We start from the raw sequence: 20,494 nt of genomic DNA, 5'->3' as shown, positions 1-20,494 counted from the left end.
CTATTACAGCATCAACTTCTAATCTCCTCATGAAACACTTTTCTGATAATAGAATGTGTTTGGTGTAGCACCTCATTCTATAGGGTAAACTGTCCTTTGTAATCTAAGCTCTTGCAATTCAGTCTGCTTTTCAATAGGCATTGGCCTACAGATGCTGCGATCATCCTCTCAGTTCGCTGGTTTCTGGTCATAGATTCTTTATAATATAGAACCTGAGTTTTATGTTTTGTATGTGCATTATTTTTTAAATAAGAGTGTTGCTCAGAACACTAAAGTACAAAAGAATGTAAACTTGTTTGTGTTTTTTTCCATTGTTTTTTAATTATTTGTTGTATAATAACAACATACAACAGACAAATGTTAGCCTTGACTGACTTTGCTTTTAGAGGAGTACCCTTCTTTGTTCTGATGCCAAAATAGAATAATCAAAATGCACATCTCATTTTCATCAGTGTTTTTATTATGAAGACGTATTTGCTTGTTTAGTACAACTTAACACTGTGTCAGACGTGCTTTCCCATCTCAACTGGCATGTTGGAGGCAGGGCAGCAGTATTACTTCAGTTCCTTTGTGTTGGTTCTTTTGAAAGGCAGTGTTTCCTGGATTTATTTGATCTTTCCACCTTCTTTTGTACTGTGATTGTGAAAAAGTACTCTCCAGTCAGAAACTAACAGCTACTGCAGGTCAAAAAAACCCCAAAACAAACAAAAACCAAAACCAAAAACCCCCAACCAAAATTCTATTCAAACTAGTGAGTAGCCAAAAATGCTATTGTGTCATTTGATTAGACAAAATTATCTGCAAAAATACATACATACCATTCATAGACATTCAAAAGCTTTCAGTAATACTTGATGACAGTAAGTTTATTGCACTTATCACAAATTTTTGTTTTCAAATCTTTTGTTGACGTGCAAATAATCTTTCTTGCTAAGTCTTTCACTGTTTTGTGTGATGTACAAAATTATGTCTGTATGATGCCTATGATTGGTTGCAGAAACATCTAGTAACTGGAATTCTATGCTGGTGTCTTTTTAAAAGCTAGAAAACCAGTAGTGAGTAATTGTCAAAGAAATATTTTCTATGTAAAGCAGAACAGTGGATTTAGCCAGAGATGCCTAAATGGTGTGTTTCAGATATGTTTCTACAAAGATCTGCTCAAGAGCACAGAAGTGGCAATTTCAAGCACCGGCAGTAAAAGCAGCAGGAACAAAACTTACTTTCTATTGTGCAAAGATTGTATATTGTGCAAAGAAAGTATAATGAAAGGTGATTAAATATTACAAGTAATTTGTTACTGTTTCATTATTCTGAGCTACTTCTTACAAAGAATGTCAGAATTCTGAGAAGAGAGTATGGAGTCAACTGTAGAAGTGGGGAATTTGTTAGGTTCAGACATTACTAAATGGACTGAGTTTGCATGTAACTAATACTTGGGGGTTTTTAGACATATGCATGTAATGGGAGAAAGTTTTATCTTTATTTCTCTGAATTTCTTCACATGGAGATGGGGGCAATGTAACTAAAACAGATGTATGAAAAGAGGAAATACTGTCTGAAAATATGCGGAGTAAGCAGGACACAAGATACTGCCGCCTCCTAGTACACATATATTAAACGACTTTTAAGGTGAGCAGGACTCATAAATGTAGCTGAGATCATCCTTCATTCATTTCTTCAGTTTTCTTCTTTTCAAATTCTATTCCAATGCTGAGACAGAGAATGAGGAGAAGAATTTATTGTCAAATACATTACTTGATTGTTTATTATAGCATTTTATTTTTTTGAAGTCTAAAATGTGTATTAAACTTTTTAGATGCATTGTAACTTTAACTCTGCTTGTTTGGTTAAAGCAATGTACACAGATTATTGATAATAATTAGCTCTATATTAATGAAGTCTGGAGGGAGTGCTTGTAGTGAGTTAAGGAAAAAAGTCAACAAAGTATTCTGTTATGCTTACATACTTTTACATTGGCACATATTAAAGGTTGAGGCCTGAAATCCTGGCTTTAAAATAAACAAGATAATTTATCTTACAGGAATGTGATTTTAATATGATCATTGAAAAAATAAACAGAAATCAAAACAAGCATACACACCCCCTGCCAACACACTAAAAATTCCATAAAGACTCTAAAATTAATTTCTAATGACTGTTTAATTTTATATCTAACCAAACAGCCATTGCTTCTTTATCCAGCTGAATTATTTTGATTCGTACCTTGACTTGCAGATGCAATGAGATGCAGAGTATTACTGAGGTGCTGGAGAATTAAAAAAAATATAAAAATCTGTCAGACATTAAAGGATGCTAATTTTAAATTGAGGCTTGGTGCTGAAGGTGAAATATGGAAGCTTTATAGCAGTTGCTTTTATCTGATGATTCCAAGGAGATTTAATGTTCTGAAAACAAGCTTTAGAGGATGATTATGTTAAGCTTTGAGCCATATCTATGCTGTACAGTATAGCACTGAACAGAAATACTTGAGCTAGCCATTGAACTGAAAGTAGCATGTCTTAATGAGCTGCTGCATCAATTAGCTAAACATCTCAGAGTTCTTAGTCTGGGTTCATCATTGTACTAATGCAGTGAAATTGCTTGCTGCCAAGACCCCGTGAGGATACCTGTGGCTGCACTCCAGGGTGCACTGTATGCACGCAGTCCTGACTTAGTGCAGAATAAAACGCTGAACTGCTGCACAGAGCTGCCTTCAGGCTTGCTGCGCTGCAGGCTGAGCTCTGCCAATGCCCATTACGTGCATCAGTTTCACAGCTCGTTCAGCTTTTGAAGAGCACTTGCAGTGGTGTTATTTATGTTTGTATTGGCAAACAGATACATTAGTAGGAACTTTACCAAAATATTTAGTCAATATTTTTTATTGTGACTTCTTTTTCCTGGCTCTTTTGATAAACAAAATAAATGAGCAGTGTTTGAAAGATGTTTGTGATGTAGCATGTGTTACCTTTTACATGTGGCTAATGACTTAATTTAAAACTTTCAGTTAGAGTATGGCAGAAAGGCTAATAAAATCATCCACACTGCGGTGTTGGTAGGTAGACTTCCATTCCAGTGCTAAGTAGCTTCTCTAGAAGTTAGAAGCATAATAAAGTCCACCTTCAGACCTGTATTACCTAGCAAGTAACCTAACTTTATAACAGTTCAGAATGAAAAACACCATCTTGCTGGTGTACATAATTACCAAACTTCTTATATCACAGAAGAAGTCAGAGTAAGATAAAAGAGAAATATATGTTTAAGATCTCTGTTAATCTTTCTTCATTGCAGTACTAGTTATCCATAAGGTTCATTAGATTACCTCTGACATCCAGTCTGCACTCTATTTCAGCTTCACCACACTCGTTAACAGCTTTACAGGTATAACAGCCACCATCAAATGGAGTGGGTTTCCGGATCTCCAGGGTCAACACGCCCTGTTTACTGAACATGCGGTATTTGGCATCCCCAGAGAGATCCATTTTGTTTTTGTACCAGAATATCTTTGGCTGAAGAACACAAAGGAAAAAATTTAAAATAAAATGCAGAAAGTGGAAGACTTACAGCTGATCTTGCAGCTTTAATTTAGCCATCAAAGGCTTGTGCGTTATGAGAGCTACATATTACACAGCAGCGTTAATAATTTTTCAAGGAACATCTCCTTATTTGGTACAAACACATGAAACTAATAATTCAAATGTTCGGTATTTAGCTCTCATAGCATGTAGAGAATATAGGTCTGTACCCTTTTTTACTACAATTTAAAAAACTCCACCCTATGAACCAGTAGCAAATTCATTCCTTCAGGAGTTATTTAATTGTGCTTATTAAAATATATTTGAATCCTTCAACTGTTTTACAGAAGGGGGATTAAAATGCACAGATTATTAGAGCAGAAGTATCATAAATGTCCACAGATGTTAGGTGGCCAACTTGGTGTTGGGCTGGGAAAGGATTCAGCATATCTTTAGCACCTTCAGGAATTTCAAAATAAAGTTCCTGTTGGCTTCAGCTGAGTAATAAAGTAGTTGGCTCTGTACTTATTCAAGTCATTTTGTTTGTTTCTGGTACCTGAAATGTGCCATTAATTTTTATAAATGAGATTTTGAAAATGAAAAATCTGATAGAAAGCCAACTGGTTTTGTTTATTTCAGGCTTGTTAGTACATACAGTGAAGAAATAAGCTTTGAAGAGTAGGAGACCAAGCTTTGTATTCATCTATTTTACTTTCAGAATTGACGTTTTCCATTTTTTCATCCACCCCCCCCCCCCCCCCAAAAAAAAAAACCCCAAACAAACCACCAAACTGCTGCACTGTTTTATAGTTATAGAGTGCTTTCAAATCTACTGAATTGCTTTTGTCTCTGACCTGTGATAGACAATTCAGTGCATCCCAGTTAGCATGCTTAATTTTCTTTAAAGATACTAGCTGGATTTTTTCCTGCCTCAAATTTCTTTTGCTTCTTTTCCTATGGCCTCTATCTTTCTGGGTGTGTCTTTTACTTCAACACTTCCACCAGGGCACAAATATTGGCTCTGCTAGAAGTGGTAACTTTTTCGTGCCATACGGGTTATATCTGAGGTCTACTTGATAATCTACAGTTATTCAGAATTGGAAAGCTCTGTTAATAGAAGGTTGTTTTCACAGAGAATACCTGTTGCAGAGCTCTGCAGTAGGTACAGAAACTTTTTGCTAAGGTTAATTTGGGCAATGCAAGTACACAAATGTATCTGGAAAAGTTGCTTTAAGAGTATTAGATGTACTGAAGGATGAGGACTATTTGTATCCTTCGGGCTAATGTGGAAGGAAGAGCAAGCATGCTCAGACCTAAAAACCTGTGATTACTGTACTTAACAGAATCTTCTTAAAACCGTGGAAACCAAATTAAGTGGATACAGATGCAGAAAAAGTTGGTTAACCGAGAGGGAATATCGTTACTGTCATTTCCTGATGAATCCAAGGAAGCTACTGGGGGATGGATTTTGCCTACAGTTGCTGGTATTCTATAATGTTCATGTTATTTTGCAGCTCCTTGCATGGGTATGCTTCCTTTTTATATTTGAGTTTTGTTTAACACTCCTTCATCCAATGAATTGCAGCAAATGATTACATTAAGACTTTTTTTTTTTTTTAGTTAATTTGAACTTTGAGCAATTATCTCACATGTTTTGCTGTGTAGCTATTAGATCCTTGTGCAGGTAGGAGGAAGGGAGAGGAGCTGGAAATAAGCAGATATAAGGGCAAGGGAAAAAGGTACTGCATTTTTTCGGTGATTGTACTAATTTAATATTATGACAAGATTATGTCATAATATGGTAAATTCCTTCACTGCAGACAAAAAGCCTATTTCCCTTTTTTGAGAAACCTAAATTTAGCTCCTAGCTGAAACAGTTTTTACTGCTTGTTCCTGACTAACAAAAAAAGTACATCTTTTTGACAAGACTTCAACAAATATATTTAAACTGAGAAAATATTCCGGTGAGATTTCAAAAAAATAAAAAGCCCCAAAACTTCATACATGACAGCAGCCTTATTCTAGTTAGTTTTGCAAAATAACTCTTGACTCTGAAAATTGTTGATGTAATAGAAGAACTGGTGTTTCTATGTATTGTTTAGGTTGATGGAACAGTATATTATATTAGCTGCTCTTGAAAGGCTGAAGAGAAAACAAATACACATTGTGGGAAGGTACTTTTTTGTTTTTTACCTTCTTCATTGAGTAGATTTTATGTATACATGGTACATTTTCAATGGTATGGTGTTACCATAAGCAATGACTGTCCTTTCCTCTATCTCCTTTACTGTGTTGCCCACCTGGTTCTATGTGTAGCCACGCACATGCTTGCACTATGCATTCTGGTGAAGCATCAGTGCGGTGGGAGATTATTGGATGACTCTTACTTTTTTTTTAAATCAAGTTGTGTTACACTCCAGTCACACTGAACTGGCATGAATTCTAAGGTGGTATCTTGGCTTGTTGTGCTATCAATGAGAGTTGATGTAATCTGTACCTTGGGGATTCCTCTTACAGCACAGCTGAGTGTGGTGTTGTATCCTGCAATCACGGAACGGTTTACTAAAGGGTGAGTGAATTTAGGAGGCTCGGAGAAGTCATGTTCTTTGTAAGTAGGTGGCTTGTAAGTGGTGCCTGCAATTCAAAGAAACAAAATAGTAAGAACTGTGTTTTCAATCCTGTTGACTTGTATACAATCTATTTGTTATTTAATTTGTCTGTATGATTTAAAGAAGCTTCAACACTATGGCATTTATGAGATAAGAAATCTTCACATTCACTTCACTCTAAAACATCTCTCATTTAATGCTTTAGATAATGTAAAAGGTCCTGGCAATCATGGGTTTTCAGCTTCTGTTAAAAATATGAAAGCCGTGTGTCTGCAGGGGAAGTCTTCACCACAGACATCTTAAACTTTTAACCCCAGAATGTAAGAATAAAACCCAGCTGTATTATTTTCTTAAAATAATATAGTTTAAGAAGACACTGTGACTAAATATTTTTGAACAGGTGTTTGTGTTAGTAAAGGAGATCTGTCTAGATACTAAAATACAAGTGCTGGTTACTAAGTAATGAAAATATCTCTAGTGGTGCATCTAGTAATACTGTATTTTTCATTTGCCAGTGTATTACTTCTGGTACTTAGCAGCTTTTGTGATCTTTTTTTTGAAGAATATGTTACCTGTTTTTTGGATATAGGCAGGATTTTTGGTGGTTGCAGCAGTTTCACTCAATCCACACAAATTTTCACTGAAGATTCGAAAAAAATACTCATTTCCCATAATCAGGTCTGACACTATACAGTTTGTGCGACGATAGTGATCAAAAACAGTATACCATTCCTGTAACAAGACTATACTGTTTAGAAAGATGCTATGAGAGGTCAGACATGGTGCTAGTTTTGGTATGGAGAGATCCTTCTTGCTACAAGGAGAAGACAGGTAGACAAGTATTTAACAGTAGCCTGTGAAATGAATATTATGTTGCTTCCTGTGGAGATCAACTGATAAATTTTCTTACTTTTGTTTTCTGGCTGGTATGATAGGTGAATACTTGCATTTGGAGGAAAAAACTCAAACTCTTTACACTACCCCGACTCATATCTGGGAAACGTGATCCAGGATGTGTCGTTGGAACATGACTACTTTATGGGGCCTTCCATGAGAGCACATTTTCCAGTTTGATTAGCATACATACCTCCCCCAGTGTATACCCTAGTGTGCTTAGCATTGGACCTCAGGTCTTAGCTCTTCCTCCCTCCCCTTCAGTTTATCCTGGCATTTTTGAAAAATAATTCCACCTTCTGAGAAGAGCTATCCATCCACCACAGATGGGGCAGGCTAGGTGTCTCTCTCTACATTTTCTACCAAACGCTTTACACAGTTCTATACTTAGCCTTTTGGTTCTTTTTAGATTCTGTTCTTTGATGTTTAGCTGCCTCTGATACGCCATAGGATACCTTGGACACACAACTGAGAATCAAGTATTCAACTGTTTTTCTCAAGTCTCTGTTCCCAGAGCAAGTAGTAGGTTAAACTCCATACAAAGTCACTGACTCAGTGCAATTTCTTACCATTGTCTTTTTGTCAGCTTTCTGGACTGTGTAGCCCAAGATCTGCGCATTGCCATCATCTTGTGGAGGTGTCCACTCCAGCGCTGCATTAAATCCCCAAACATCTACAAGCTTTATGTTCTGAGGAGGACCAGGCTTGTCTGCAGAGAAGACATGAAAAAAACAACCCATAGCTTTTGATTCAAGATCTAAGAGCTTTGTCACTTCCTCCCATGCAGGGAAAAAATAGAACTTGATAGCCTTCTATAATTGTTCCGTAGCAATACACTTCATTTATATGAAGTTGAAACTGTAAACAGGAAAGTTGGGAAATTTTCAAATACCCTCCTAATATTCCTCTGAGAGGCCTGAAACCTACAGAGAATTGGATGACGCAGTAGACTTAGTAATGCTGGAACCAGACAAACTCTTACTTAAAATGGAGTAAGAAGTTTGTGTTGTTTGGCTGTGTGTGATTAATTCTTTTACTACAGTTTTTACTTTGTTACCTCAGTGCAATTTCTCAGCTATTTAGGTACGCTGAGAGTAATACAAACAACAAAGGCAACTGGGTATATATTCAGGTAAGGAAGGCCAGCCATTTGGGAACTGGCTGACACTTTTTTTTCCTGTTGCCTGTCCTTGTTAGTTTGCCCACCAGTGATATTTCTCTGTAAAAACTAGAAAAAGAGTGAAATCTCAAAGAGGTACAGAAGTCTATGTCCATTGTAAGATATGTGGAAATATGTAGAAGAATATATGTTATGAAATTATAATATTTTTCCTTCTTTTAAGGATCATTCATTCATATTTATACCTATGTTGTTTAATCAAATGTAACATTTAAATTGGCTTTATTAAGTAATAATTCCTGTCTGTTTTAATTTGAAGATTCTAGTTCCCCTTTCTAATATGTTGGGCTGTTTTTCACAGTTACAGGTCCTGTTGGGGAGATGATAGTTAGGTCTGGGTAGATGGTTTTGTGATTAAGTGAAGGATAGTTTGGGTTCATTCCAGATATTTGAATGGAAACTGTCTTCCTGTTTTGAGCTAAGCTGGAAAAATGAAGAAAATAGTAATAATCTGACAGATGTAGGTTTGAGATGGGCAAGGCACAAAGGAATGTAACTACAGGTTGTTTGTCATGTATTTCCTTAAAGAGGGATATGTAAACCAATAATAAACCAGCCTTTGATTGTTATTAGAGGAACTGTGACTTTCGATGTCAAAGCATAACACGCTTTAATTCTCTTTTCACTGACATACTTGGGAATCAAAGACTGTTTTATAACTATCTTTAACCCTTTTTGTCCTTCAAATTGCAAAACGCTGGAACCAACTAGAACACTGCATGAAGTTCAATAAGGAATATGGAATGCATTGTTCTCATTCCATTTATTGTTCTCTTCCTTCCTCTCTTACACTAACATTTCAGAGAAAAAGCTGCAGTCTTCTGTGTTTTTCAACAGCTACCAACCTCAGGTAAAGCCTCCTTTCTTTTTCTTCCCTGTTTCTCAAATAGGGAATGGTAATGCCAAAAGCACAACGTTGCTTATGAAGATGTGGAAATGTATATGTTGTTACCTTGAATTGCAACTTCAAAAATCTAGATATATTCTAGATGTGTCTCTTTGTTAGACAGAAGCCAATCAATCAGAATAGATTTGAAGAGAAGAATTTTGCATGCTACATATGAAAACTGCAACAGTTTCAGTGGACAAAGCTCTACAAGCCCTGAATTAAGTGTATTATAATCTCATAGTAGGCAGATATTGTGACATTTAGCAATTTATTATTTATTTTCAAGTCTACCTGCTGTTATAACCCTCCACAGTATCTGTCTAGTTTTACAAGTATTTTTCCTGCGTTTTTACCTACAGATATATCTAAACAACAGGGTTAGTTTGTTGGATTTTTGGGTTTTTGTTTTGTTTTAACAGGTCCTTACACAATGTTTTGTCAAAAACTGTGGAGATCCTGGTGATGGTAGTTGGTTTAAATCCTATAGGAAGAGATTGATAAATGGAAGAAAACCACAGTCCTAGGTGAAACGGAAGGCAAAAGAACACTTTTTGGGGAGGCCTCACTGGACAGGTAATTTTGAAGCCTGTGCCTTACTGCTCCTAACTACCTAAAAGCAGTTATCTGCAAACCTCCCTTGAAAACTGAAAATAACAGGATGGCAGGTCATTCATTAATTCAGTAATTACTGGAAGAGTTAGACTTCAGAATGTGTGTGTGTAATATCTGTAAGGCATTCTTATCTATGTGTGCATAGATACAGATATGATTTTGGGGGGAACGATTTCAGAGTATGACTACGTTAACAACAGAAGAAGACTTTAAGCCTTAACCTGCTATTAGATTACTATGTGATAAGAACTCAATGATGTATTAAATAATCCCTTTTTCATTTTTAATAAATTATTAATTCTACCCATGGTGGTATAGATAGAATAAAGAAAAAGAGTCCTGAAAGCCTCAAGACTTGTAAGGCTTTACAAAGGACAGTCTTAGAAAAGGTAGAGATGGATAAATTTGCTAAATGGATTTTTATATTTTTCATCTTTGTGGTTTGATGAGATAATGCAATATGCAAGAATATCTATTCAAAATTCCATTGTAGAATTGTAGAATATTCCTTTCTCAGTACTCACCAGTACATCTCTAGCTGGTGAACAAAGGATGGGAGAATTAATCCTAGTGATGCATCTGTAACAAATTATTTTCCTATGTAGGACACTGTTGGAGTGGCAATTTATGTTCTGGGGAAATATTCTGCTACCTTCAGCACAAGCTTGTCTGAGGATTTTTGCATACTAATGAATCCAATAGAATGGGGAGAAGAGATAGTGCCAATCATCTTTCAAAAAGAAATGATAACTTACCTTTTCAAATATAACACATAATGAGAATGATATATAATTCCACTTTAAAAAACCAAACACACACCAAAACCCAAAAAACTGAGGTTTGCTTTGGTCAAGAGAAGGCATGATTTGTTGATTCATGTAGAGGAGGGAAAAGCTGAGGGAACTGTATTTTTCAGAGATTGGAGATATTTTCATAATCTGAGACCTTTTCTATAAGTATTCAAAATATACTGTATTTCTGTAGTAAAAGTCTATATTTCATAGGCCTTGAGTAAACCGCAGCAATTATTTTGGCAGTATGGGAAGGTGATGGCAATAATAGAAGTGTTTGCTCCTGTTTAGAACTGACCTGTGACTTGTCGTCGCAGCAGAGCTTTTGGCTATCTGCATTCTTGCCTTACGCCAAAACCAATAAGGGCTGAAGCTACAAGCGTTACTCCTTCATCAAGTAGACATTTGCCTAAGGAAGTTAGCTGGTGAACAGACACCTCAAAAGGTCACTGACGGATTTATTCTCTCTCTGAAAGCCTGACTTGGCTTTTCAGCATGCCATTCTAAAGCACCTAAAGCATTACTAGTAGTATAGAAAGAGCACCTGAATCACCCACATTTCTCCTACCAAGAGAATATATGATCTGAAGAGCAAAAAGTGCTGTTGATAGAATTGACAAGAGGTAGTTCTGATGAGAGTTTCAGAATCGAGAATCTGAGTAGATGCCTTGGTTGCAGAAGTATCTCTGTATTTTACAAGCCCTGTCTCTTATTGGCCAGGAATGAAGTGAAATTTTTTTATTCCCTTTCAGTTGTGCAAGCTGCCCAAGAGGTAAAAAGCTCAAAGCCTGTCCTCCAATTCTGACATGTATTAATCTGTGTGATAAGATCAGTTGCTTTTTTCCAGCCATTCATTTTCTATATAAAATAACTCTTTGACAATGGCATATGTATGTGTTTTTATGCCTTTCTACGGTACCAGAGAATGGGTGGAAGATACTTGGCACTGTGCTGTAAGAGCTATGTGCTGGAATCTGGAGTCACTAACCAGTTATAGAAAGGTGTTTTGGTGTCTAGGGTGCACCGTTCCCCTTTACCCGAGTTTGTTGGAGTTACTTTGGTTTAGCTGCTATTTACTTATTTTGCTGTGGCAGAACTGCAGCCATTTTTAGCAGAAGCAGCTGGTCCTATTAAAACATACTTCCTCCAATTTTTTATGCCTTTCTTGTTTGCTGTTGGCACCACTGCATACCTATTCTGCCAATGTTATTTTATAAAATTTTAAGCAGAATACAGCCAGCGTTATATCTTTAATTCTGAAGTTATGTTTATATACTCTTTTTGTTCCAAGATACATAGTCTAAAATGTATTGATACATTGGAGGAAATTTTGGATGACAGAGTGAAAGTGTGGGGAAGGAGAAGTAAAAACAATTATCAAGAATGTTATGTAAAGCTCTAATGAGAAATAGAAGAGCTCTGGCTGAAATGAATTATCTGAGTAGGCAAGATCTCTGAATATATCTCTCAAAATCCTAAGTGAAGTTGTTGAAACTTTGGCAATGCATTCTTTAAAATGAAAATAGAATATATAATTTTATATATATAATAATATGCTATAGAATATATAATTATATCTATTAATATGCTATATAATATATGATGAAAATAAATAATATATATAACGATATATAGAAAATAGAGAAGAGAATAGAAATTGTATAGCAGAGAATAAGCTTCCACCAAGCCTCAAGCTAACTAGATGCTGTTAACAGAATAAGGCATTAAATGTGAATTTTCCAAATTCACAGGACTGTATCTGGTTGTCATTTCTAGTTCTTGGAACATTAATATGGTATATTAGTGAATGATTTTATCCTCACTGTCCTCATCTGGTGAAAAAACCCAGTAAGAGTATATGCATTCCAGGATTCATATTTCCTTTCTTGAGGACAATATGGCTATTCCCAAGAACACCAGAAGTTTTAAATTCTTTCTATCGCACTTGAAGTGGTAAAAAGAAGGGTGATAAAAGATGATCAAAGATATGGAACGGCATCTTTTTTGAAAATAAATCAAGAGCCTAAAACTTGAGGAAGTTAACTGAGGAGAGTGTGACTGAAGGCTGTAGTATGGAAAAGGTGAATAATTAATCATGTTTTTTCTGATAGCCTCATTTGATGTCTATAGAATTTTGTATCAGGAGAGAGACTCAACACCACCACCCCACCCCACCACCCCAAATAGGCAGTTGTACGTGCGCTTAAACTAAAATTCCTTATGAAAGCATGTTTTGATTCTGAAATTAGACATGGATTAAAAGACTGACTGGATAAATCATGCAAGAAAAATCCCTCAAGAGCTGTGTGACACAGAGCTAATCCCTCTCCCTTCACAAAAGTCTCTAGGAAACAGATCATTTCAAGCTGGGATAATATGCCAGGAAGACAAAGTGACATGGTAGCCCTGCTCTGAGCTTTATTCTAGTCACCTGCTAGCAACCAGTGTCAGAGAAGGGATCTGGAGGGTAGCTGGATCTTTGGATTGCCTCAGTATGGCCACTATTTTATTTTGTATGATATGCTTACTTTTGATGTTGTCAGGTTCTTACCTATGATTTGTATTGTTATTGCAACTTTATCAGTCATGGTTTCTATCTGAAGAATGACTTCATATGCTCCTGAGTGATGAAGCTCTGCCTTTCTGATGAAAAGGATTGTGTCTGTGTTGCTGTTCCGAATTCCCACATCTTTGGAGTCTAGGGTTTGACCATCTTTCATCCAAATGATTTTGGGTCTTGGTTTACCCTGAAGAGGAAAAAAGGATTATTTTTTTTTTTTTTTTAGGCTGTAATAGATTTCAATTTTTCATTTTTCTGGGCTTTTTTTCTTTGTGATCTAGAAAGCCTACTTTAATAGGCAGGGTTGAGATAGTAAAGTTTAAATACTTTGCAATTTGTGTTTTCTTGCAAATATTTGCTCCCATCTGTGTAGTTTAGTGGCACCATGCCCTAAAGATGCTGTTTAGTTATAGTTAGAAAAGAGACTGAATTTATGTTGAGAACAAATCCAGAAAAAATATACTTGTGCTGCTCTTGTACTCTTTCCCAGGCATCTGTGAAGCCGTCAGTGGATCTGGCTTGCTCTGATTATTGCTAAGTAACACAAGTCTTTAATATTAGAGCAGTTTATTAGCTTTTTTCCCCTCTTCTCCCTTTCTTAAAACATTTGATTTTCTATCCCCGGACACTTCTAAGAGCTTCTGAAAAATTGTTTTTATCTTGAAGTCTTGGGATGTGAATCTTACTGTAAAATTACTTCTGCACTGTAAAAATTTTTTTTGGGACTGTCAACCTAAGTAGTCAGTGTTGCTACACCCATGGAAGATGACGTTGTGGAATCAGTAAGATATCTGTGGTTTACATCACTGTCACTTGGCCATTTCCAGGAAAACTGGTAGATTATATTTAGTTCTTTTAAAGTGTTTGGCTCCAAACCAAGAATCCCAAGAAAACAGGAAAAGATTGTATCATATTTATTAACTGTATAGTTAATCTAGCAGAAAATAACTTGGTGTTTTGTTGTTGTTTTTTTTTAGAAGAAAGTTTCTGCTAGGTTAACATGGTGAAATGGTGCAGCACGGGGCTAGATGAATGCCAGGAGTAGCTCAAATGGGTGGGGAGGGAAAGTGAGATCATCCAAGCCAGCAGGCAGGTCAGCTTAGGCTGCTCTGGAACTGAAGCCCAAGGCAGTGAAATTAGGACACATACTGCCCTGCGCCTCTAGTAAACAGCAGAGAGAGCACCTCTGGAAGGCTCCTCGATTCACTGGGTGGCTGGAATAGCTCTTTAAGACTGCATCTTTTCCTTAGGCTACAGGAGATTAAGATACTCCTGGGTTAGGTGCCTAAAGGTAGGCAGAAAAAAAAATCTTTGTGCTTTGCTACACCTTTGTTTCAGGTTTTTTCTGGTATTTGATCAGAAACTCTGTGCAGCATAATTTTTCTGTGGTATTAGAACAAAACTTGTTTTATAAGAGTCAGGCCAAGATTATGCTTAAAGGACTTCTAAAACACCTAGAAATCACTCTTCTTTAGTACTTGTTCTTTTCTCTGACATCTGAATAGTCAGATGTATTGTAACTAATTTTACATCTGGCCTAACAATAAACTCTGAATGAGCAATGGTTTTGGATCTTCCGTTTTCCCCATCTTGTAACTGATTTTCTTACTGCTTTCTGCTAAGGGTATAGTCACGTCAGGCCTGTAGCTCTGAAATATTAGATGCAAGATTATTTTGTTCAGTTCTAATGTACCTTTACTCTGGTCTCATTTCATAGAACCTTTACAAAAACCTGGTAAAGGAAGACAGAGCTTCTCTTCTTCAGCTGGAAGGTATAGTAGGAATACTTGAACAAGTAAAAGGATGTGGGTTTTGTTGTTGTGTGGTTGTTTTGGTTTTTTTTTTCTATATCCTGTCTAATTACTGGTGAACTTTACAAGAATTCACTCTATTTTACTTTCCACTAGTGTGTCTCTTTCAAAATGATAGAAGGATTTTGCTTGAAAGTTTTGGCTAGGGGAATGCTTTCAAACTGAAAATAATCTACTTAATATGGTATAATTATATGGAAATCTTATTTAAATTTCTAATAATGTGTCAGGACAAATACTTGGCTAGGTTTTCAGACTGATTACAAGATTTAATAGTTCTTGATGGATTGAGGACTGAGGGGAATTGAGGATCTGGCTCTAAGTATTTTGGCAAAAATGGATGTGAGAAGCCATAGCATTATCTTTACCGTAAGAAGTATCTTGACTGTAAATCAAGCTTTGCTGCTGCTGTTCTAGTGTGGTTGGTCAGATATGTGCACTCACAGCACCTCCTTTTTTGAGGTGTTATGAGTGCCAGTGGAAGATTGCAAGTGTTCCAAGGATTGGTTTTCATATACTACTTATATTTATAGACTGTGAAAAGCATAAACAGATAGAAAGCATGTTCCTAATACATCTCTCAGAGGATTGGATTTCTGCAATGTGTAATAGGTAATCTGAGAGAGAACAGTGACTGACAACGTGTAAATAACACATCAGAGAAACTTCAGGGAGTTTACTGCCAGGGGAGACCTGATTTAAGTGCTTTTAGATGTTCACACATATATGATGGGCAAGAAAACTGCTTAGTAATTATGTGAATTTAATCCACTAATAGTACATAATATCCCTTCAATCATGTGCCCATGTAGTTTATTTTAAAACAAGAATGTGTTCACTCCCTTCCTTTCAGCAGAATGTCCCACCTGCTTAGTGCACTTAACAGAAGGAGTTAGTAGTAACGTTGTACTTGTTCTTTTCTGTGCGTTTTAATGTACAGATTTGAATAGACTTGAAAATAGCATTTAGCCCAGGATACCTTGACAAGGTATTTAATAGAATTTCAGTGTTAAATGACATAGTAGTCACCACAGAGGTCACTGCCAGGGTTGCACAGAAACTGTAAATAGTGTAAGACATTGACTGACACTTTAATTAGTTTAGTTAGTATTCTACCTGCTTGTGTTCCCTAGCTCAGGGTTCACATAATTCCAGTATTTATGTATTTTCTCCTATATCATTTTTGTAACTTGAAGATTGCAATCATACCTACTTAGATTATTTCCTTTGATAAAAATTGTCAGTGATTTAAACCTTTTCAAAATGTGAAGTGAAATGTGCTTTTTGCTTTGCTTTTTTTGAAAGTTCCTCAATTTTGTGCATTCCAAATAGCTTTTGCAGTATTAAGAATTACAGCTATAGCTGCAATTCAACACTATTATGAACTCAATTCACTCAAATACCTTTTAATTAAAATCCCCTGGTTTTGTTCTCAGGCTAAAGTTTGGTGGATTTTTTTTTTTATTATTAGCCTTACCTCTTAGAATGCAAGAGTTTATACCAGCACATGATTTCGACTGTCAGTCAGCTGCTCAACTTTTGAATCGGTTAGTTCATTTTGGCTAAATCTGGCAGTGTACAAGATGAGCTTAGTACAGTTTTATGAATAATGACAGGGTGAGATACCAAAACCTCAGTTAGTGCCTCTACTTGAGGAAAAGTCGGGGAAGACTTGGTCCTTATCTGTTTTGTTTGGCAACGGCTGAATGATCAGGCAGGATAAGTGAAGCTCAGGATTAGTTGCTACATGTACTTTCCCTGGCCTGGGGAGCGGAGGAGATGTCAGCTAGGACTATGGAGGGGAGTAGGGCAAGAAACAGGCAAATCTCTGGGAATATCACCATGAGGCTGCTCTAAGCAAAAGAGGGGGGTTATTATGCTGGGAAGGTAGTGATATAGGGGACATAAGACACATACCTATAAAATGTTTTAACTTTATCTAGTCCTCTGCTTGTGGGACAGCTTGTCAATTTTCTGCAAACTTCAACTCGGACATAAAAGCAGCAAAAGTATCTGTTTACATAATGTTTTTAAAGACTTAGATAACTCAGAAATATCAGGTATAAAATCTTGAACTTTGCATGTGGCTAGACCTCAGTGAAGGGGCCATTTTAGCAATTTTGGAGATAAGAAACATGAAAGAAAAAAATAAGCATGTGGTGTCCAAGCAGTACAAGCATGCAATTCAAGGCAGTTCCTCCATGTATTGGTTTGCAACTGTTTACTGGTTAGATACATCTTTGTGAAAAAAACCCACCCAACTTTTCATGTAACCCAGCAACCACAGGGCAAAAGACATGTATATTGTATTTTACATAGGTTTTGCTCTTATGTAGATCCCCTCATTGGTATTACCCAAACCAAAAAAGAATATAGGCCATGTGTGCATATGTCTCCCTTGCTGAAAAAATGTTTTGCCTATCTCCACCATCTTTTACATGACAATTTCAAAGCTTTTCGCTAATAGAAGTGATTACATTTTCATAAGTGTCTACCCTGGACAGCAAAGAGATTTTAGTTTATTCAAATTATGAATGAGGATTAGATTAAACGATATATTTATTATTACTGAGGATATCTCTGTCAGAACCAGAATCTTAATTTACAATTTTTCCTGTGTCTCACTCAGAAAGCCTTTTCCTTTCACACACTAATACTTGCACTGCATTAATATTATAGTCTTGCATCTGAGAAAATACATGTGGTATTTTACAGAAGGTCTTTATAGTTGCTTATACAGCTGTAGAAAATGCAAAGACAGGGTAACTGGTTAGGTCAGCCTGTGTGTATATTTTAGCAGTTTTGCACATGCCATAGCAGCATGTGTAGTTACATGCATACACTTTTGATAATCCTTGGAATGCTGTGTGTTTTTACACCTTGAGCTCACATACAGTAATACCCAAGCTATTCTTTCTATATGCAGAAATTCTGTATATAGGGCTGATTGTTTATGTACAAACTCTTTTTTTGTAGTCAGCCTTTTAGAAATGAACATACCACTTCTGACAAAGAAGTTGCCTGGTAACATCATGTACCTTGGCTCCAGAAAAGTAGTTGGTTGAGTTTTTATGCTTACGTGTACTGCTTTCTTCAAGATGCATCCTGTGGTCAATAAGTAAGAACAGGCTTGTGTTTACTTACAGTACTTTTTCCCCAAAAGGAGGATTTATGTAAGAAACTTTGATTGTAAAAAAAAAAAAAAATATTTGTGACTGAAAGAGTGATGATTTTTTTTTTCCTCCTTCCTTTAATGTTTGAGCGTGGTGGTTTTTGGTTTTTTTTGTTTGTTTGTTTGTTTTTTTTAAATCATCAGCTACACATTATGTAATACTACTTAAGCAGTGAAGGAATGGGAACTCGCATAAGGGGAAACTACTCTAGGTAAGTAATGACAAGTAACCGTGACACAATAGAAACTGATACATACCTGAAAAGGGATCACAATATTGATTGTCTCTCCTACTTTCTTCACCAGAGTCTGTCTGAGATGGCGTGGCAACCAGATTTTGGGACGCTCTGCAGTTAAGCATTAGTACATTAAATAGAAAGTTTTAGATAATTTGTAATATTACTTATAGGTCGAATAAGACAAAACACCAAAGAGGAGAGGCTTGGATACTTGATAGCATAAGAAAATTGTGCAAACACTGTTTATATAGGTGGGGAGTAACTAATTCTCTAAGTAATTTCAAATATATTTGACTATTAGATACCAATTTAGTTGCAAATCTCAGTTACGTATTTACAACTGGGCAGGTTTCAATGACAGCAGGATTTACGAAACTGTTGCATCTGAACTGCCAGATCTGGGTGACTTCCCTTGGATGTGAGCCTTCTGTGTGGACTTTGTTTCTTTGGGGAACTTTATCAGTTCTATAGAAAGGATGAGACAACAGTGTATTGGAGTAAAAGAGTGGTTATAGACTGATTAATCTGTTGCTACTGCAGCTCCTTGTAAATTGCCATTTGGAGATACTTACGGACTTTGAAAGCAGATTGATCAATGGATTTCCTTTACTTTTTTTTACAATCATTCAATTATAATTCTTTCTATGAGGTGGAAGGAGTGGAGTCTCATTGTAGCAGTTTACTCTTCACCAACAATATGAGGACTTTAGTGCATGTTTTTTCATCTAGTCCCTGCTTTACCTCCTTGGAAAGCTTTTTATGTTCTCCATGTGTTCCTTATTCTTTTCCTAGTCATTTACAGAAAGTATTTCTTAACAATACAGTTGGAGTATCTGTCTTAATGTCCATTTGGTTTGGAGATACGTTACAACTTTGTTTCATTTACACAGAGTCATTTTACTGTCAGTGAGACGCTGGCAGACATGTCGTGTGAGTCAAGGCTGAGGAATCCACTGTTAGCAGCTCTTTATCTTTTGGACTCCAGTCAAATGACTTATAATCTACTGCTGTTGGGTGATACACAGGATGTTAATTAATAACCTAGGATAATCAAGTATAGATAACTGGCTTTTATTTAAAGTGATCTCTTGCCATAGCCACTGCGGTCATTTTGCTGTAATTTAACAGCTTTTCCAGCACAGAGCTAAAACTAAAAAAAGTGTCTCATAAAGGGTGACAGTGCTATTTACAAGAGGTAAAATACCCATATTTTGAAAGTAACAAGTAGGATTTTGTTTTAAGAGCTATGCTTTAGAAATGCAAGACCTGGGCAGTATAGTAATGTTCTTAGAATTGGAATGTATCAGGCACCTAGTCAAAATTGGGTGTTATACTCAGAAAGCAAAATTTTGACCAGAAGAAATAGACGAGTAAGATTTATTCAGTCTAGATACTCACGCAGGATCTCTTGAACGGTAACAGGCTCTTTGATGATTGCTGCCCCGCTTTCACCAGCCACGTTTATAGCCTTTATACGGAAATGAAGTTTGTCTCCTGTCACCAGGTCTTTGATCAGTGCAGATGTGCGCTCAGTTAGGCCAGGAAGAGCTGGAATCCATTCTGTAGCTGCAAGTACAGGATTTGCTTATTGTAATAATATTTTTTTTCCAAACTGATGCCTTTTCTATAATTGAAAGTAAATTTGTGTTAGGGTAAAATGAATTTAACATGCAATACTACACTTAAAAGGGCATAAACTAACGTGGAGAAAGAACTCTGGATCTAGAAGGTGTGTTTACACATGGAGTTAAGGAATATGTACACTTTGTTATTCAAAACAGCTAAGGGCAAGTGAGTCATCTTTGGGTAGTTCCTCGGATGTCCCATTTTATGGAGCTTAATGCTGCAGGGCTTCTCTAAATTTATTTTCATTAGTGGGGGGTAGGGGGAATTTTGGAACTATTTTTAGCAAGAAAGTGAGGCCTTAATTTAATTTTTCTTGGAATAAGTGTATCTCCTGTGGGTGTCCAAACAGATGGGTGAGAGCCGCATATGCTGAAAACAATAATAGAGAACACAACTGTTGGGATTTATTAACTTCTTAATTGACACTGTAGAACAGAATTCTAGGGCTTCCTTAGTTATTCTAATGACACAGAAGTATGACTGATAACATCATTACTCTATGATGATGACATAGGGATTCTGGTAATTCTGTGATGATATCTCATTAAAGACTATAAACTAATTCTGGATAAATTATACCCTGTAAACCCCCTAGTTTA

At 36.3% G+C, this 20,494-nt stretch overlaps 1 protein-coding gene across 1 annotated transcript in view; it reads right to left on the bottom strand.

The window, feature by feature from the left end:
* Positions 1-370: 370 nt before the first annotated feature.
* The window catches only part of MYBPC3 (myosin binding protein C3), a 64,307-nt gene continuing 44,183 nt past the window's right edge, over positions 371-20,494 (bottom strand). Inside the window, exons 26-34 of the mRNA XM_040602360.1 lie at positions 19,668-19,835; positions 18,289-18,377; positions 13,039-13,234; positions 7,585-7,724; positions 6,694-6,853; positions 6,010-6,146; positions 3,320-3,506; positions 2,224-2,266; positions 371-1,710 (exon numbers count right to left, since the gene is read on the bottom strand). Coding sequence (XP_040458294.1) covers positions 2,256-2,266; positions 3,320-3,506; positions 6,010-6,146; positions 6,694-6,853; positions 7,585-7,724; positions 13,039-13,234; positions 18,289-18,377; positions 19,668-19,835 — 1,088 coding nt within the window. The 3' untranslated portion in view covers positions 371-1,710; positions 2,224-2,255. The remainder of the gene's footprint in view (positions 1,711-2,223; positions 2,267-3,319; positions 3,507-6,009; positions 6,147-6,693; positions 6,854-7,584; positions 7,725-13,038; positions 13,235-18,288; positions 18,378-19,667; positions 19,836-20,494) is intronic.

The sequence above is a fragment of the Falco naumanni genome, chromosome 7 (assembly GCF_017639655.2).
Source record: "Falco naumanni isolate bFalNau1 chromosome 7, bFalNau1.pat, whole genome shotgun sequence".
NCBI lineage: Eukaryota > Metazoa > Chordata > Aves > Falconiformes > Falconidae > Falco > Falco naumanni.
The sequence above is the reverse complement of the archived record's forward strand: the minus strand, read 5'-3'. Positions and strand labels throughout refer to the sequence as shown.